Source organism: Salmo trutta, chromosome 5 (assembly GCF_901001165.1).
Source record: "Salmo trutta chromosome 5, fSalTru1.1, whole genome shotgun sequence".
NCBI lineage: Eukaryota > Metazoa > Chordata > Actinopteri > Salmoniformes > Salmonidae > Salmo > Salmo trutta.
The window spans coordinates 28765745-28780339 of NC_042961.1; the positions used below are offsets into that span (position 1 = coordinate 28765745).

At 42.3% G+C, this 14595-nt stretch overlaps 1 protein-coding gene across 18 annotated transcripts in view; it reads right to left on the reverse strand.

The window, feature by feature from the left end:
• Window positions 1–14595, reverse strand: part of lrrfip2 (leucine rich repeat (in FLII) interacting protein 2) — a 64332-nt gene that overhangs the window by 21580 nt on the left and 28157 nt on the right. For 9 of the 18 annotated variants that reach the window (XM_029753267.1, XM_029753266.1, XM_029753268.1 and 6 more), the window contains exons 3-8: window positions 9825–9911; window positions 9448–9510; window positions 6504–6566; window positions 6351–6392; window positions 6039–6116; window positions 5232–5315 (exon numbers count right to left, since the gene is read on the reverse strand). In XM_029753267.1, the coding sequence (XP_029609127.1) occupies window positions 5232–5315; window positions 6039–6116; window positions 6351–6392; window positions 6504–6566; window positions 9448–9510; window positions 9825–9911 (417 nt within the window). The remainder of the gene's footprint in view (window positions 1–5231; window positions 5316–6038; window positions 6117–6350; window positions 6393–6503; window positions 6567–9447; window positions 9511–9824; window positions 9912–14595) is intronic. The other 9 variants (XM_029753281.1, XM_029753279.1, XM_029753280.1 and 6 more) reach the window with 4 other exon arrangements.

The following is a 14595-nucleotide window of genomic DNA, read 5'->3' on the forward strand; positions in this document are numbered from 1 at the left end:
ATGTGCACACTCTACATGATTTATGCAAGTTCTTTCAGTTGAAATCAGTCACTAACCACATTTCCATCCACAGTTTTATGCAAGTCCAACCAACCATATCTAAAAAAAAAAAAATCACGACAGCTGTGATGGAAACGGAGTTGGCACAATTTGATAAATGCTGACAGATAATTGGTTTGTTAGACATCGTGGGATCTTTTTGTCTGTAAAATGTATTGTGAGAAATGGCGGTGTAAACGCCTTTACGAGCAAATATTGATATAGTAACAATCACATTGAAGCAAACTTGGGAGTCACGCGATATGGTGTGTGTGGTCCTCCCGCTACGACTCGGGAAACCATAAAATTCATTAGACTTCAGACGAAATAAGTCATGAACTTCAGGGGTGGTGAATGTGCCCGGTAATGAGCTTGATGTTGCTTTGCAATAAATATTGAGGGTTTTATTCTGGTGTAATGATCAATGCATGACAAATTCTCACTCTTATCCATAATAATCTTATGTGGCCTAGACTCGCTGTTGGTTAGAGTGCAGATGCCAAGACCAGAGTAGGCACATTTGCTATTAAACGCAACAGTTTGTGACAAAACTATGAGTAGAGTTGAAAATGCAATGGTACGTGAAACATTAGATTTATGTGCAGTGTCAACAAGCACCGATTTCTATCCACAAAAAAGTAATATTTTTGCCAAGGCAGCAGCTACTCTTCCTGGGGTCCAGCAACATTAAGGCAGTTATATAGAATTAAAAACATTACATGAACAAACATTCAAAACAACACTTTTCACAACACATTAAGTGTGTTCCCTCAGGCTACTACTCTACTATCACATATCTACAGCGCATTCAGAAACGATTCAGATCTCTTGACTTTTCCACATTGTTACATTACAGCCTTATTCTAAAACGGATTACATTGATGAGGGGAAAAACAATCTACACACAATACCCCACAATAACAAAGCAAAAACAGGTTTTTGTATATAAATTTGCAATCACTTCTAAAGAAAAACTGAAATATCACATTTACATAAGTATTCAGACCCTTCACTCAGTACTTTGTTGAAGCACCTTTGGCAGCGATTAAAGCCTTGAGTCTTCTTGGGTATGACACTACAAGCTTGGCACAGCTGTATTTGGGGAGTTTCTCCCATTCTTCTCTGCAGATCCTCTCAAGCTCTGTCAGGTTCGATGGGGAGTGTCACAGCTATTTTCAGGTCTCTCCAGAGATGTTCGATCAGGTTCAAGTCCAGGCTCTGGCTGGGCCACTCAAGGACATTCAGAAACTTGTCCCGAAGCCACTCCTGCGTTGTCTTGGCTGTGTGCTTAGGGTCATTGTCCTGTTGGAAGGTGAACCTTCGGCCCAGTCTGAGGTCCTGAGCTCTCTGGAGCAGGTTTTCATCAAGGATCTTTGTACTTTGCTCCATTCATCTTTCCCTCGATCCTGACTAGTCTCCCAGTCGCTGCCACTGAAAATATCCTCACAGCATGCTGCTGCCACTACCATGCTTCACCGTAGGGTTGGTGCCAGCTTTCCTCCAGACGTGACGCTTGGCATTCAGGCCAAAGAGTTCAATCTTGGTTTCATCAGAGCAGAGAATCTTCCCTGACCAAGGCCCTTCTCCCAAGATTTCTTAGTTTGGCAGTTCAGCCAGCTCTAGGAAAAGTCTCGGTGGTTCCAAACTTCTTCCATTTAACAATGGAGGCCACTATGTTCTTGGGGACCTTCAATGCTGCAGAAATGTTTTGGTACCCTTCCCCAGATCTGTGCCTCGACACAATCTGGTCTCGGAGCTCTACGGACAATTCCTTTGACCTCATGGCTTGGTTTTTTGCTCAGCATGCACTGTTAACTGTGAGATCTTATAGACGTGTGCCTTTCCAAATCATGTCCAATCAATTGAATTTACCACAGGTGAACTCCAATGAAGCTGTAGAAACATCTTGATGATCAATGGAAACAATTTCGAGTCTCATAGCAAATGGTCTGAATACTTATGCAAATAAGGTGTCTGTTATATTTTTTATAAATTTGCCAAAAAAAACGAAAAACGGTTTTCACTTTGTCATTATGTGGTATTGTGTGCATATTTGAGGAAAAAATATAATTTAATACATTAACATAAAATGTGGAATAAGTCAAGTGGTCTGAATACTTTCCAAATGCACTGTATAATATAAAATCCATGTGTACGTGTGTGTAGAGTGTGTGTCTTGTGTATGTGTGTCTGTGCCTGTGTGTGTCTTAACAGTCCCCGCTGTTCCATGAGGTGTATTTGTATCTGTTTTTAAATCTGATTCTACTGCTTGCATCAGTTACTTGATGTGGAATAGAGTTCCACGTAGCCATGGCTCTATGTAGTACTGTGTGCCTCCCATAGTCGGTTCTAGACTCGGGGATTGTGCAGAGACCTTTGGTAGCATGTCTTGTGGGATATACATGGGGGTGTCCGAGTTGTGTGCTAGTAGCTTAAACAGACACCTTGGTGCATTCAGCATGTCAACACTTATAACAAAAACAAGCAGTGATGAAGTCAATCTCTCCTCCACTTTGAGCCATAAGAGATTTACATGCATATTAATGTTAGCTCTCCATATACATTTAAGGGCCAGCTGTGCTTCCCTGTTCTGAGCCAATTGTAATTTTCTGAGGTCACCCTGTGGCACATGACTGAAAAATAGTCCAGGTGCAACAAAACTAGAGCCTGTAGGACCAGCCTTGTTGATAGTGTTGTTAAAAAGGCTGAGGAGCGTTTTATTATGGACATACTTCTCCCCATCTTAACTTCTGTTGTATCAACATGTGTTGACCATAACAGTTTACAATCCAGTGTTACTCAAAGCAGTTTAGTCACCTTAACTTGCTCAATTTCCACATTATTCATTACAAGATTTAGTTGAGGTTTAGGGTTTAGTGAATGATTTGTCCCAAATACAATGCTTTCAATTTTTGAATATTTAGGACTCATTTATGCCTTGCCACCCATTCTGAAACTAACTGAAGCAGTGATTTCACTCGCTGTAGTAGCTGACGTGTATAGTGTTGAGTCATCTGCATACACAGACACACTAGCATTAATCAAGGCCAGTAGCATGTCATTAGTAAGAATTGAAAAAAGGGGCCTAGACAGCTGCCCGGGGAATTCCTGATTCTACCTGGATTATGTTGGAGGCTTCAATTAAAGAACACCATCTGTGTTCTGTTAGACAGGTAACTCTTTATCCACTATATAACAGGGGGAGAAAAGCCATACGTTTTTACAGCAGCAGACTATGGTCGATAATGTCAAAATCCACAATTAACTAACAAAACAGCTCCCACAACCATTTTATCAGACATTTTTCTCAGCCAATCAGTCATTTGTGTAAGTGCCGTGCTTGTTGAATATCGTTCCCTATAAGCGTGCTGAAAGTCTGTCAATTTGTTTACAGTAAAATAGCATTGTATCTGGTCAAAAAAAAAATTCAAAAGCTTACTAAGGGTTGGTAACAGGCTTATTGGTTGGCTATTGGAGCCAGTAAAAGGGGGCTTTACTATTCTTGTGTAGCGGAATTACTTTTGCTTCCCTCTAGGCCCACACACACACTTTAGATTGAAGATATGGCAAACAGGAGTGGCAATGTCGTCCGCTATTATCCTCAGTCATTTTCCATCCAAGTTGTCATACCCCGGTGGCTTGTTATTGTTGATAGACAATATCTTCACCTCTCCCACTTTACGGAATTCAAAATTACAATGCTTGCATAATTTCATCAGTTATACAGTTAAATGTGCCGCCAATTGGATGGAAAACTAGCTAATGATGGTGAAAATCTGGAGTCAGGCAGTATAGTGTACAAATACATGTGCATGTAAAAAGCACCTTTTCTGGTAAAGCATGCAATTAAAGCGATTAAATCAAGCTTTTCTTATCCCACTCACTATGCAAAACCTCTCATACATGCTACCACATCTGAATCAGTGTGTAATGACATTCAAGTTTACAAAAGACGAAAACTAAAATGAACACATCGCTGATTGAACTATACTGAACAAAAATATAAAATGCAACATCACGTTGGTCCCATGTTTCATGAGCTGAAATAAAAAATGAATGAGCTGAAATGAAAGATTCCAAAAATGTTCCATAAGCACAAAAAGCTTCTCTCTCTCAAATGTGGTGCTCAAATTTGTTTACATCCCTGTTAGTGAGCATTTCTCCTTTGACAAGATAATCTATCCACCTGACAGTTGTGGCATATCAAGAAGCTGATTAAACAGCATGATCATTACACAGGTGCACCTTGTGCTGGGGACAATAAAAGGCCACTAAAATGTGCAATTTTGTCACAACACCATGCCACAGATGTCGCAAGTTTTGAGGGAGCGTGCAATTGGCATGCTGACTGCAGGAATGTCCACCAGAGCTGTTGCCAGATATTTCATGTTAATTTCTCTACCATAAGCCACCTCCAATGTTGTTTTAGAGAATTTGGCAGTACGGCCAACCGGCCTCACAACCGCAGACCACATGTAACCACACCAGCTCAGGACCTCTACATCTGGCTTCTTCACCTGCGGGATCGTTTGAGATCAGCCACCTGGACAGCTGATAAAACTGTGGGTTTGCACAACCAAAGAACTTATGAACAAGTTGTAGAAACCGTCTCAGAAGCTCAGCTACGTGCTCATAGTCCTCACCACGGTCTTGACCTGACTGCATTTCAGTGTCGTCACTTCAGTGGGAAAATGCTCACCTTCGATGGCCACTGGCACGCTGGAGAACTGTGCCCTTCCCGGATGAAACCTGGTTTTAACTATCCTGGGCAGATATCAGACAGTGTGTATGGCGTCATGTGGGCGGTTAGCTGATGCCAATGTTGTGAACAGAGTTCCCCATGGTGGCGGTGGGGTTATGGTATGGGCAGGCATAAACTACAGACAACGAACACAATTGCATTTTAACGATGGCAATTGAAATACACAGAGTTAGTGACGAGATCCTGAGGCCCTTTGTTGTGCCATTCAGTCATTTTCTTTAAGGTATCTGTGATCAGCAGATGCATATCTGTATTCCCAGTCATGTGAAATCCATAGATTAGGGCCTAATTTATTTAACTTCTTTATATGAATTGTAACTCTTTGAAATTGTTGCGTTTATATTTTTGTTCAGTGTATAACAAAAGACAGATGAAAGTCACTTTTCCTGTGAATCAATCCATACAAGCTCAGCAAGAGACAAGTACATACAGTGGAGCGGGAACTCTTCAGAGAGGAGCTACTCTTCACAGAGGAGCTACTCTTCAGAGCCGAGCTATTGGACAGACCGTCAGACTGGGGAGAGAACAAGGTTCATGTGAAATATGATCATCACAAGATAAAAACAGCCAATAGGTGGCTGTTGGCAGAGATCTCAAACTGGTGGCCCGCGGGCCAGATGCGGCCCATGAGCTGATTTAATGTGGCCGGTTGTCTTAGTAAATACAGCCCTCACGGGAAGACCGAATGTGGTACCGCAGGATAAACGAGTTTGAGACCCCTGCTCTTAGGAGTGACAGACGTGCTGTGAGTGTGTTCGCACTGCAGATTACTAAAAAGTTGTGAGAACGAACAACACACCACGCCAAGTGATAGCTACATTTTGACAGTTGGTGCATGACACTGCAAAACTGTGAGGTTAAATGATAAGCTAAATGTCTTTTCATTAGGAAAATGTGTTAGTAATGGACATTGAATTGTTTATTAAACACTATCACGCTGAGTCATTTGTGGTAGCCTGGTAATTTGTCTTTAGACTTTAGTGTTAATGTAACCATCTCAGCTGTTTGAACATCATTACAAGCCACAAGGATGTTAGCCTAGCCCATGACAACATAGAATATAGCCCTGCCTAATATAGCCCAGCTATCTTCCTGTGTCCCCCAGCTATGAATTCAACACTGGTCTTTTATGGGCCAGCAAACCCATCCCCATTTCCCTTCTGCACAATCAGTCATGTCATCCATCCCACCTTTACCTGGAAACACACACATGCACACACCCGACACACAGACGCACCACCAGGTCTCTTCGACGAGAGGTGCTGGCCAGGCTTTTATAAGATGAGCTGCCCAGGTCTCGCAATGAGGAGGTTGACTTCAAAACCAGAACACACACACACACCACAACAGAATTACTCAAGGACCATTGATGTATTCCAATTTTTAACAAATTCTAACAATTAATGAGACACATAAGCCAATGCTGTCTCGACAAGGTCAATGGTTTCACACATCAGTGTTGCCTTTCCAATAGAAATCTACCTCCATATTAATAGTCAGACTAAAATAATGACATGACACGGTCAATGAGACTACGTAATGTACACACCCTGTAGCTTCCAGTGCTACGGACCGACATGACATCATCATCCTGTTGCAGAGAAACAGGGGAATAGACAAATAGGACGTCAAGACAAGTCAGGAAATAAGATAAAGGTGAGAAAGAGATGGGTGAGAAAGAGATGAGATAAAGTATACAGACCCGCCGATGATGGCTACTGGATCTAGTACTAGTTCCAGAGTGCCGGGCCTTCTCTGTGTCGGCCTGGAGATGGAGAACGTTGGAACTTAGAGAGGAGAGGGAGATGCAAAGGAAGGCCAATACTCTACATGCGATGACGTAACCACACATAACACATGTTGATGCTAATGTTAGTCCAAAAATCTCCAACAACCTGTGCAGCCCCATTAATCCATCAGAAACACTGCAACAGGAGCTGTTTAAATACACAGACAAAAGATCTTTTCACTGGGTCATTTCACCTGAAAAAGGATCTCGATACCCACATTCTCAGATTGTTCTGGAATCGTTTGTTATTTTTTTACAACTTGTGACTGTGTCAGCGTGCATGCGCCCGGCCAGCCACAGGAGTCGCTAGAGCGAGATGAGACAAGGACATCCCGGGCTGGCCAAACCCTCCCCTAACCCAGACGACACGGGGCCAATTGTGTGCCGCCTCATGGGTCTCCCGGGGTGCTTATGTATGCCAGTTAGGCTCTACACCCCGTTTAAAGCAAATTAATGTGCTTAATTTTAAGTTATTTGGCAACTTTAGTTGTGCTACAAACCTTATAAAAACATATGTAGCCTAGCCCATCGGCCTGAGGTGTGCGACTATGATTCGAAAAAGCCACCAATTAAAAAGGTATTGTTTCTTGCCTTAAGCTGGGCATCATATATAATTCACAAGTTAGACTAATATTGTCACCCAGCAGACTACTCTTGATGTAATCTTGTCTTTACATACAGTTGAAGCCGGAAGCATACATACATCTTAGCCAAATACATTTTAACTCAGTTTTCACAATTCCTGACATTTAATCCTAGTAAACATTCCTTGTTTTAGGATCACCACTTTATTTTAAGAAAGTGAAATGTCAGAATAATAGAGAAAAGTATTTATTATTTATTCCTTTCATCACATTCCCAGTGGGTCAGAAGTTTACATACACTCAATTAGTATTTGGTAGCATTGCCTTTAAATTGTTTAACTTCGGTCAAACGTTTCAGGTTGCCTTCCACAAGCTTCCCACAATAAGTTGGGTGAATTTTGGCCCATTTCTCCTGACAGAGCTGATGTAACTGAGTCAGGTTTGTAGGCCTCCTTGCTCGCACACGCTTTTTCAGTTCTGCCCACACATTTTCTATAGGATTGAGGTCAGGGCTTTGTGATGGCTGCTCCAATACCTTGACTTTGTTGTCCTTAAGCCATTTTGCCACAACTTTGGAAGTATGCTTGGGGTCATTGCTCATTTGGAAGACCCATTTGCGACCAAGCTTTAACTTCCTGACTGATGTCTTGAGACGTTGCTTCAATATATCCACATAATTTTCCTACCTCATGATGCCATCGATTTTGTGAAGTGCACCAGTCCCTCTGGCAGTAAAGCACCACCACAACATGGGGTAAAGCACCCCCACAACCGTGCTTTACAGTTGGGATGGTGTTCTTCAGCTTGCAAGCGTCCCCATTTTTCCTCCAAACATAACAATGGTCATTATGGCCAAACAGTTCTATTTTTGTTTCATCAGACCAGAGGACATTTCTCCAAAAAGTACGATCTTTGTCTCCGTGTGCAGTTGCAAACCGTAGTCTGGCTTTTTTAATGGAGGTTTTGGAACAGTGGCTTCTTCCTTGCTGAGCGGCCTTTCAGGTTATGTCAATATAGGACTCGTTTTACTGTGGATATAGATACTTTTGGACCGGTTTCCTCCAGCATCTTCCCAAGGTACACCTCCAATTGACTCAAATGTCAATTAGCATATCTGAAGCTTCTAAAGCCATGACAATTTTTAGAAATTTTCCAAGCTGTTAAAAGGCAGTCAATTTAGTGTATGCAAATTTATGACCCATGGATTAAATGTAAACTTCTGTTACAGTGGATTATAAGTGAAATAATCTGTCTGTAAACAATTGTTGGAAAAATTACTTGTGCCGTGCACAAAGTAGATGTCCTAACCGACTTAACTATAGTTTGTTAACAAGAAATATGTGTAGTGGTTGAAAAACGAGTTTTAATGACTCCAACCTAAGTGTATGTAAACTTCCGACTTCAACTGTACACTAAATCTTGTGTGTGAAATTTGTTTTGATTTAGAATGGACCATTATCATGCACCTGTCTCGAAACATCTCATTTACGCAATTAAATAGCAAATGGAGGACCCTTTTCCCGTGGATCATTTAAATGCCAGGGTAGGCTATACTCCTGTTGGAAAGATAAGCAATGTGCTCAATATTAGGAAAGTTGATAAATATAGTAGTCCTAGCCTATAGAAAGCTGATGGGATCCTCTTAGAGGCCATCACTCTGTTTTCTCACGCAATTGCATATCCTATAGAAATGTTGCGCAACATGAGCTCTCATGAAGTGTTTGATTAGATTTTCCATTACATTTGCATTGATGTCAGAGTGATTAGAGGGACAATAGAGTGCTGAGTACCAGGCAGTTAGCAAGTTTGGTAGGCTACTAATGACCATCAGCAGCATCAGAGCTTCGAGAAACCTAATTAGTCAAGTGGAATTTGACTGCCTTCATGACTCGTGACTGCCGGTGTGGCGGTAATACGGTCACCGCAACAGCCCTAGGAACTCACCCATTTCAGAAACGCTCACTCAACAGTGGTTAGAGAACAGAAAACAGGGCCAAAGTACCTAATTCCAATGCATATCAACGTTAGCCCAAAACTGCCTCATTGCATAGCATAAAAGACCCAAATGAGTTAAGAGGCCAAAGCCAACTCTCAATGCACAGCCACAGATAAAGGTGTCTTCTATGCAAATACATTGCAGAACAACATTTATAATGTGATGTAAGGTTCTGTCATCAGAGGGCACTGTTTACGGGGATAGAGGGCAGCTCCCATACACAACAGAGCAGGCTGTGTTAGTACAGAGAGGCCCATGCTCCCTGGCCTAACATTACCATCCATTGGTGGATCGAGCCCCAGCTTTTCCTGCTGCTGGATGAGGAGTGGCGAGAGGAGAGCTGGACAGAACAGGGGGAGGGAGGGAGTGCCAGGGAGTTGAACTCACAACTACCTTATTATATGATATAGACTCAGTCACACAAGGTTCATCACTTACATACAAGGGAAAGAGAAAAATACATGTGAAAAATGGTTTATATACAGATATCTGGATTTGATCTGTGAACATGCAGCACTCGTATACCCCAACACATTTTCTGGTTCAAGAGAAATGGCAGGATCTCTTTCTTGAATGAATCAAAGTTGAATCATTGACTGTACCTGTGTGTGTGTGTGTGTGTGTGTGTGTGTGCGTGTGTGACAGATTATACACCTCTTTCTGTTGCCGTTCGAGTTCTCTCATTCGGATGTCCCTCGCCTCCGCCCTGGCCACTCTCTTTGCAGCCAGCCTGGCCTCCGCCTGTGGGACAAAACATGAACACAGTCATTAGTAGGGATGTGCATCTTTCCCTTTCAAGACGATTTGATATGTATCTAGATACATGGGCTCTGATATGATACAGCAACAATACGTTTTAGTTTGAAACGATTCCGTTTGATTAGAGGAACCGATCAATGCGATTCGGTGAATTACACTAACATTTGTTACATAAACACATTAAAATCTGCTGCTGATGGAGCTCATGATGTGTGCCTCTGATCTGTCTGACTTGTCTGTTTGGGAAATTGGGCATCTACCACCCCACTATCAGATAAGGGGGCCCATGTCAGCTTTTTGTACCCCCACTTTGATGTGAAATCACCATCACCCACTAATTAAATCGGCCATTTTTGCAGATTCAAAGTGTTTGAGCTAGTAATGTATCAATATTTATCTTTACATTTTGCTATGACAGAGCCAATGAATATATAGCACAACTTTGGATTTCACCCCAATCTCAAAAATCAAATGGTTTAGACTATTTGGAAGTTTTTACGAAGTGAACTTCTATTTTCCTCCCGCTAAGTGCTTGGTAGAAAAAGTGATTGTTATCCTCGTTATGGAATTATCAACTTAACCCTGTATTTCTAAAAATGAGCATATAGAATGATTGTAAAGCAAAACTACCAAAACTGTTACTTATGGTGAACCTGAACAATCAAAACAAGGCAGCAGTAAACATGTTGCCCCCACAGGAATGATGCAAGACCCCCACGGGTTGTTTGGCATGAAAAATGACTTATTGATCAATGACTGTCAAAAGGGTTACGTACTTAAGATTAGGCATTTTCGGAAGGTAGAAAGAAAGTAATATACGTTTTAATTTATTTTACCTTTATTTAACTAGGCAAGTCAGTTAAGAACAAATTCTTATTTTCAATGACGGCCTAAAAACAGTGAGTTAACTGCCTTGTTCAGGGGCAGAACGACAGATTTTTACCTTGTCAGCTCGGGGATTCGATCTTTCAATCTTGCAACCTTTCGGTTACTAGTCCAATGCTCTAACCACTAGGCTACCTGCCGCCCCAATTCCTAAAGTTTGAATATATTTTCTGACCGATGCACTTGGATCGGTTTGGGGTCCCGCGGACCGATGCACTCACATCTTAACATGCTGACCACACTGCTCACGCACAAAATACATTTACACATACATGTTATTCAATCATTGCACCCACACTGCTCGCGTGCACCAACGAGGTGCTAAAATAGAAGTCAGTTATATTTGTGACGCTGAAAGCGGTGCAAGTCAAATACCCACGTGCCATCTCCTCATTGGTTATACCCATGTGGGTGATTGAAAGATGAACTGAGTTCAGCCGGTCATCGTGGTAATACTATGAAAATAAGATGCCAATCGCCATATAAATTCCAAAGAAGAAAAGACCTGGAAGAAGGAGAGACGACTAGAAACAATTCAGTTGACCGTTTTATGTGTGGATTAATTGACGGAGTAGAGGACCTTGTGCATTTCAAGTAAAATAACAACTCAACGTTTATATCCCAGGACAAATTAGCTAGCAACAACAAGCTAGCTAAATAGGACAAATTAGCTAGCAACTGCAAGCTAGCTAGCTAAATTGCCATAAATGTTTCATGCTTTTCGACCTGTCCCGAAATTAGTATAATTGGTTCAGGGTGTTTTGATATTACAACCTGCGCGTCGTGATCGTGTTTGGTGTGGGGGGCCAAAATCTATTTACACGCACATCCGGTTTGGGTACGGTGTTAAACATTTGAACCAATGCGTATCGGTGAATCGTTACATCCCTAGTCATTAGCGCCGACGACCTACTGGCAGGGGCCCTTACTCTGGGGAAACACCCAATTGTGTGAGAGGTACAAAAATATCCCCAAGGGACAATTTTATTTCACCAGGTAGGCCAGTTGAGAACAAGTTCTAATTTACAACTGTGACCTGGCCAAGATAAAGCAAAGCAGTGCAACAAAAACAGCACAGAGTTACACATGGGATAAACAAACGTACAGTCAATAACACAATAGAAAAATCTGTATACAGTGTGTGCAAATGAAGTACAGAGGTAAGGCAATAAATAGCCCAATAGTGGCAAAGTAATTACAATTTAGCAATTTACACTGGAGTAACATATGTGCAAGTACAAATACTGGTGTGCAAAAGAGCAGAAAAACAAAAACAAATATGGGGAAGGGGTAGGTAGTTGGTTGGATAGGCTATTTACAGATGGGCTGTGTACAGCTGTAATGATCGGTAATCCAACTTCAGTGATTTTTGCAATTCGTTCCAGTCATTGGCAGCAGAGAACTGGAAGGAAAGGCAGCCAAAAAGGTGTTGACTTTGGGGATGACCAGTGAAATATACCTGCTGGAGCGTGTGCTACGGGTGGGTGTTGCTATGGTGACTAGTGAGCTGAGATAAGGCGGAGCTTTATCTAGCAAAGACTTATAGATGACCTGGAGCCAGTGGGCTTGGCGAGGAATATGCAGCGAGGACCAGCCAACGGGAGCATACAGGTCGCAGTGGTGGGTAGTATATAGGGCTTTGGTGACAAAACGGATGGCATTGTGATAGACTGCATCCAATTTGGTGAGTAGAGTTTTGGAGGCTATTTTGTAAACGATATCGCCGAAGTCAAGGATCGTTAGGACAGTCAGTTTTACTAGGGTATGTTTGGAAGCATGAGTGAAGGAGGCAAGAACCCAATACTATGGAGAGAGCAACCCCACCACACAGCACTATCACCACACACTGGGATATCTGTTAAGGAGGAAAAAGCTTAAAGGAATAGTTCACCCAAATTACAAAATGGCCTATTGGTTGCCTTTCTTACTCTGTAAGCAGTTTATGGACAAGGTAAGACAGCAATCCATGCTTTGGTTTACCTGGCCACCGTCTCCAAATGTTAACTTTTTAGAATTTGTGGCACAAATCCAATGCAAGTCAATATCCCTTATATTAGCATTTTTCACGCTTCATGTTCAAATCATCTTAAAGTAGACTTGAGCTACAATCAATTCTAGAAACTGAAATAAAACTGTCACATGCGCCGAATACATGTGTAGACCTTACTGTGAAATGCTTACTTTACAAGCCCTTAACCAACAGTGCAGTTCAAGGAGAGTTAAGAAAATATTAACCAAATAAACAAAAAGTAAAAAAAATATATAAAAAAGTAACAATAATGAGGCTATATACAGGGGGTACCGGTACCGAGTCAGTGTGCGGGGGTACAGGTTAAAGGTAATTTGAACATGCAGGTAGGGGTGAAGTGACTATGCATAGATATGCATATATAATAAACAGTGAGTAGCAGCAGTGCACAAAACAAATGGGGGGTGGGGGGGCAATGTAAATAGTCCGGTGGCCATTTGATTAATTGTTCAGCAGGCTTATGGCTTGGGGGTAGAAGCTGTTAAGGAACCTTTTGGTCCTTGACTTGGCGCTCTGGTACCGCTTGCCGTGCGGTAGCAGAGAAAACAGTCTATGACTTGGGTGACTGGAGTCTCTGACATGCCTATTATATAGGTCCTGGATCACATCGGCTACTTAGAGCGTTATCACACAGTCATCCAGAACAGCTGGTGCTCTCGTGCATGCTTCAGTGTTGCTTGCCTTGAAGCGAGCATAGAAGGCATTTAGCTCGTCTGGTAGGCTCGCATCATTGGGCAGCTCGCGTCTGGGTTCCCCTTTGTAGTCCATAATAGTTTTCAAGCCTTGCCACATCCGACGAGCGTCAGAGCCGGTGTAATAGGACTCAATCTTAATCTCGTATTGACGCTTTGCTTGTTTGATGGTTCGTCTGAGGGCATAGCGGGATTTCTTATAAGCGTCCGGTTTTGTCTCCCGCTCCTTGAAAGCAGCAGCTCTAGCCTTTAGCTCGATGCAGATGTTGCCTGTAACCCATGGCTTCTGGTTGGGATATGTACGTACAGTCACTGTGGGGACGACGTCGTTGATGCGCTTATTGATGAAGCCGATAACTGAGGTGGTGTACTCCTCAATGCCACTGGATGAATTCCGTAACATATTCCAGTCTGTGCTTGCAAAAGAGTCCTGTAGTGTAGCATCTGCGCCATCTGACCACTTCCGTATTGAGCGAGTCATTGGTACTTCCTGCTTTAGTTTTTGCTAGTAAAGCAGGAATCAGGAGGATAGAATTATGGTCAGATTTGTCAAATGGAGGGCGAGGGAGAGCTTTGTATACATCTCTATGTGTGGAGTAAAGGTGGTCTAGGATTTTCTTCTCTGGTTGCACATGTGACATGCTGGTAAAAATGTGGTAAAACTGATTTAACTTTGCCTGCATTAAAGTCCCTGGCCCCTAGGAGCACCGCTTCTGGGTGAGCATTTTCTTCTTTGCTTATGGCCTTATAGAGTTGGTTGAGAGGGGTCTTAGTGCTAGCTTCGTTCTGTGGTGGTAAATAGACGGCTAAGAATAATATAGATGAGAACTCTTGGTTGATAGTGTGGTCTACAGCTTATCATAAGGTACTCTACCTCAGGCGAGCAATACCTCAAGACTTCTTTAAATATTGCGCACCAACTTATTGACAAATACACACCCCCCCACCCCTCGTCTTACCAGAGGTAGCGTCTCTGTTCTGCAGGTGCATGGAAAATCCCGCTAGCTCCATCTTGTCCATATCGTCGTTCAGCCACGTCTCGGTGAAACATAAGATGTTA